The sequence below is a fragment of the Populus euphratica genome, unplaced genomic scaffold (genome assembly GCF_000495115.2).
Source record: "Populus euphratica unplaced genomic scaffold, PopEup_1.0 scaffold464.1, whole genome shotgun sequence".
Classification (NCBI taxonomy): domain Eukaryota; kingdom Viridiplantae; phylum Streptophyta; class Magnoliopsida; order Malpighiales; family Salicaceae; genus Populus; species Populus euphratica.
In genome coordinates, this window is record NW_011500187.1 from 29,075 (window position 1) to 34,376 (window position 5,302).

At 32.5% G+C, this 5,302-nt stretch overlaps 1 protein-coding gene across 3 annotated transcripts; it reads right to left on the bottom strand.

The window, feature by feature from the left end:
• Positions 1-2,822: 2,822 nt before the first annotated feature.
• On the bottom strand, positions 2,823-5,083 carry LOC105111632 (protein TRANSPARENT TESTA GLABRA 1-like). 3 transcript variants are annotated; one of them, XM_011007047.1, is made up of 2 exons: positions 3,806-5,083; positions 2,823-2,990 (listed from the first exon to the last, which is right to left on the bottom strand). In XM_011007047.1, exon 1 carries the CDS (start codon positions 4,827-4,829, stop codon positions 3,807-3,809), a length of 1,023 nt encoding a protein of 340 aa, XP_011005349.1. In that variant the 5' UTR covers positions 4,830-5,083; the 3' UTR covers positions 2,823-2,990; position 3,806. The 3 variants fall into 3 exon arrangements, with proteins under 3 accessions (XP_011005349.1, XP_011005348.1, XP_011005350.1); XM_011007046.1 differs by having other exon boundaries at positions 2,823-2,986; positions 3,806-5,082; XM_011007048.1 differs by lacking the exon at positions 2,823-2,990 and adding an exon at positions 3,006-3,147.
• Positions 5,084-5,302: the final 219 nt, after the last annotated feature.

Sequence of the window (5,302 nt, forward strand, 5' to 3'; positions counted from 1 at the left end):
TAGGCTGGTGAATACCCCCTTGTGTTCTTTGTTGTGCGTCCCCTTTATATAGAGAAAATGTTGGAATTTGAATAATTATTTGAGGTTTGATTGAAGACTTGCTGGAGTTCTGGGATTGAGGAGCTGATTCAATGCATCAATTAAGATGCAATCCCATGATTATAGCTGAAGAATAAAGTCCCACGTTTATCAATCAAAGTTGCAGATTGGTTGATCTCGATTTGAGAGCTGGGATTGTGACTGAAAGATACGAAATTCATTCCTTGATTTGAATGGATTCTAGAGACAAAATTAAATGAATTGAATTAAATGAAAATAATTGGACTATATTTAATTAAACTAAAACGATTGTCAAGAAACAACTAGGATTGAAATGAAATTATATAAATAGTTAAATGGTCCTTGAAATATTTCCCTTTTTTATTATAGTCCTTGACTTTTGAAGTTTTTTCAATTTAATACAATTAGCATTTTAAATCTTGAATTCTCTATGATTTAAACCATATATCATTTTTTTTTAATAGCATTTTTAATTAAATAAATTTAAACTTTTAAATAGCTGAAATAAATCTACTATTGGTTCTAAAAAATATGCTATGATTTAAACCATATATCATTTTTTTTCAATAGCATTTTTAATTGAATAAATTTAAATTTTCAAATAGCAGAAGTAAATCTACTATTGGTTCTAAAAAATATACACTTTTGACTAATCTAACTCTTGGTTATAAGCTTTGTTTTCAATTAGGTTTTTCATTATCTTTTTAACTTAGTTATTTATTTCAAATTCATTCTTGAACGTAAAATTTTTTTTGTTCTCTACCATAATAAATCAAATTAAGCCCTTTTCTTAATTTTCTCTTCAATTCAACCTAAAAAGTTCTAAACTCATTTTTTTTTCATTTAATGCTCAATTATTTTTTATTTATTTTAGATTTTTTATTTTTTTAATAATTTTTCAAGATTTATTTTAAGCAAAAATGAAATAAAAAAATGAAGAAAATTATTTTCACCAATTTTAGGTCCCACATAAACTAAAAAAAAATAAAAAAAATAAAAAAAAAATAAAAATCAATGAATAAAGTATACCAAAACATGTAAGACATTATCGAAGACTGGTTGAGAAAGATCAAATATACAAGATTGAAAAATTTGATAATGTATTTTCAACTAATGAATGACTTATTGGCAAAGAACATCCAATTTAAGGAGGAAAATTTAAAATTAAATGTTTTAGGATCCAATTATAATTTTTAAGGTCTATTTGAATTTATTAAAGGCTTAATTGCAAAAAAAATAATTTAAAGTCAATTTAGACTTTAACTAGGAGAAAGTGAAGTTTTGGGGGTTAAATTGTAATTTTTAGGAGTTAATTTAGTCAAATCAAGGGTTTAATTGCATAAATATTGAAGTTTGATAGAGAATTAAAGATTTTTTTTAAAGAAATAAAAAACTAATGACCAAGTTAGGAAACACGTATGAATATAGGAACTAAAATTGACTAAATCAGGGGCTACATTAAAAGATATGCATTCCCTTCATCAACTTTAGGTGGTCTTGGGCAATAATAACATTAGAATTGCTCTGATGAGACCTCGAGCAACCAAGTCACACACAAAATCTTCTTAATGGGTCTTTATCAAAGGTTTACAATACCTGCCTCAAGATCAAGAAATCAAAAATTGATTTAAGACCTCTTAAAATCCTATAAATATTCTCAAGTTTAGAAAGAAAAAAAAAAAGGTGGGGACGAGGATGAGAAAACAAAAGGATAAGAAAAATATCAATAAGAAATATAAGTATAGAAGTTAAAGAATCTAAACAAAAAATTTCTTAGTTTTGCTAGTATATGACAGACAAAAATTTCCAAAAAAAAAAAAAACAAAGAAAGAATATCTATTTTACGTGTACTTTTTGGATTTAAAAGTAGGTCTTTTGTGACATGCTCTTAATGTTTTTTATTTACTTTTATTTTATATTTAAGTCTATAAACATAGAAAAGGGATTTTTTTTATTTACTTCTAATTTATATTTATGTCTATAAGCATGGAAAAGAGATTTGAATGCTAGTAATGTTGTATTTAGTTCTTTGTTTATGTTTTCTTTTATATTTATTGATGTTGATTTTTATGTTTATTTTATGTTCTTGATACATTAAAGTTGTTATTTAAGTTTATTTTTTATATATAATGTTGTTTTAGTTTTTATTTAATTTAAACTATGCATATTAAATAAATAATGTTTTACTCTGGATTTACTGAGTCTATTCATACACAAAATGAATTTAGAAAACTAATTTTAAATTTATGTTATATAAACATATAGTCTACTTTAAGTTTATGTTTTTTTTATGTATCTTTTGCTTGATTGATGTTTTGATATGTTTTGTTAATTTTTAGATTAAATATGTTTATGTATGATATTGTAACTTGTTGAGATAAAAATACATGTTTTACAGGCCAAAAATACTCATTTCTCGGCTTGGCTGTAGCTACCATTTCTAGGCTTGGTAGGGGCTGTCATTTCTGGGCATTTCTAGGTTTTTTTCTGGGTTTTAGGTAATGTTTTTTGTGTTCTTAGAAGAACATTGCTTTCACTCCTAGATTTGAACCAATTTTGATTTATGGTTTTTGCACGTACACTTTTTTTTATACTTGATTTACTAATAATCTAGTATTTATTCACATCAATAACAAGTTTAAGAGATGTTTAATCATAAAGTTTTTCTCTCTCCCACTCTCTGCCATCCCAGCAGCCAACCCGACCACCACCACTCTCACTTGCAGCTTTTCTATTATGGAGATGAGTCCATGAACTTGACCAGATTGAAGACAGGAGTCATCAACGTTCAAAGCTCTCCATAATGATCCACAAAGAAACTAAAGTCAGATTGGATGGATACATTACAAATTAGAAAATAGATTGAAATCTGATTTGGACTATCCAGGACCCTTGCTAGCTCCCTCTTTCATCACTAACAATCTGTCTGTCTTGCAAAATAAAAGAAGAAACGGACTCAAAGGAGGCACCTATTGTTGAGGGTGGATTTAAAAGGTGCATTCATCATGGCCATAAATACTACCAACCAAAGACTGGATCATAACCAAGCCATTCAACAACAATGTCCATGGAAAATTGCGGGCCAGGCTGTAGAACATAGGCAACACGGACAAGCAACCAAACATTTAGAAAAGGAAGTCCTGGAGGATGTAAAAGTGAGCTCAAAACTAAGAGCCTAAAAGCAACCTCGAATCCAAGAGGAGCAAGGGGGACAAAGAACCCAAAGACGCAAAATTCTCAACATTTATTTGCCAATCAAACTTTGAACAGCATGGATTCAAGTAATTATATTGCACAAGGTAAACAACAATTTTGTCAATCCGTAGAACAGCAGACAACGACTAAAATGCTACACAGGCATAAAAGAAGGCGTTTTGTAAGGAGCAATTCAATTGTTATCTTAATAGTTCCACAGCATCGTTTGTCAATTAAAATAAAGCCAACATGAAGACAAACTTTTGTTGGCATTGAGAATAGTAACATGCTATTTTGGTATATTTAGTCACAGCTAAGCCGAATTAATTAGCAATACAACTAGATAAAACGCGTCCAAGCAAAAGTCAGTAGCACTAAAACGGGATAAAAGGACATTTAAGACAAGATGAATCAATCTGAATTCAACCAAAGGAAGCAAACACCTAACTAGAAACACTCTCAAGTTTCCACCACTGAAATTTAACATCAAAGATAACACATTAACAATTAACATCAAATGTAATACACCAAAAAATGAATATCAATTCACCTCAAACTTTTAAAAGCTGCATTTTGTTTGAAAACGCGATAGCAATCCAATCAGGCAGTGCAGCAGACCATTGAAGCTGGTTAATTTCAGAAGCAGCAGAGCACATGGACATTGGATCAATCCCATTAGGTCCAGCCATAGTTGGCAACTCCCAAATAAGAGCCTGTGAATCATCACCAGCAGAACAAATATGCCTACAACTCTGCGGAGCCCAAGCAATAGCATTCACACTCGCCATATGCCTCTCCAACTCAGCAACAGGGACTGTTGGAGACCTAATATCTAAGATCACAACTTTATTACTATCCATCAATATTGTAGCCATATACCTCAAATCCTGTTTGTTCCAAGCCAATCTCAACAAGGGTGTATCAGGTCTAGGACTCTCATATATAATAGTAGAATGTTCCTTGTCTCTTAAATCAAAAATCCTAACTGACCCATCAGCTGAAACTGAAGCAAAAACCCTTGCTTCACCCCAAGCAATATCATAAACTTCCTTATCATGAGCTATAAGTTGTGTTTCAACAGCACCCTTTTCAATATCCCAAATCGTACAAGTTGTATCAATACTACAAGTACCAATTCTCTTAGGTTCAATGTCATTCCAGTCAAAAGAAGTTAAAGGGGCACAAAACTCACTTGTCTTGCTATTGTTAAGCACCAAAACAGGCTCAACAGAAGCAGAGTCTCTAACTTCCCACAATCGAAGATAGTCACCAGAAGAGGCTAAGAGGTCATTCGACTTGTGAAGAGATGAAGGGCTAAACATGAGCTTTGTGGGTGGATAAGGGTGCTCAACAGAGAGATTTTGGTGGGGTTTGATAGAGAGGGTTTCAGGGTCAAAAGAGACGATGTCTATACGGTTGTTGTAGTCTTCAATGAAGCTACCTAAGGCAATCCGCTGGTATTGGTTTGCGCGAGATGCGGTTGAAGAGATTGCCATGGCATAGAGAGGGTATGGGGATTCATAGGTTACAGTGTTTTCTGATCTTAGGTGGGATTCTTGGGTTGAATTCTCCATCTATTGGGCAATCTTTTGTTTGTTGTTAGGGTGTTTCGGCGACGAGGTTAAATGGTGGTGTTGGAGTTCCTTTGGTGTTGAGAATGGAGATTCGCGAATTTTCGAGGAAGGAGGAGGAGAGGTTGAAAATTCAACAGCTAGTCTTCTTCAGATGGACTCTGGAGTTAGTAAACTACATAGAAAAGGGGCCGGATGGCTTCCCACCTAACTGGTTAGTTGTATGATGTGGTTATGTGGCGGCGGCGGCTCAGTTTTGGGCCTTCTGGTTTGAAATAATACGGGCCTCCAAGATTTGAAGGTCATTGCTCAATATGGTATCTTAGACATAGAAGCATCTTTTAGGATGTAAAAGCCCTGGGGGTTCAATTTTCAAGGCCCTCCTCACCTCTTGGTTCGCCATTTCACTTGTGGTGGACCCTACAAGGATCGATTCACGTGAAGGATTGATTTTATAGTTTTAACATTGATTTAAG

What these genes read in the sequence shown, in the direction of transcription:
- LOC105111632 (XM_011007047.1), bottom strand. Translation starts at nt 4,829, where the DNA reads ATGGAGAATTCAACCCAAGAATCCCACCTAAGATCAGAAAACACTGTA.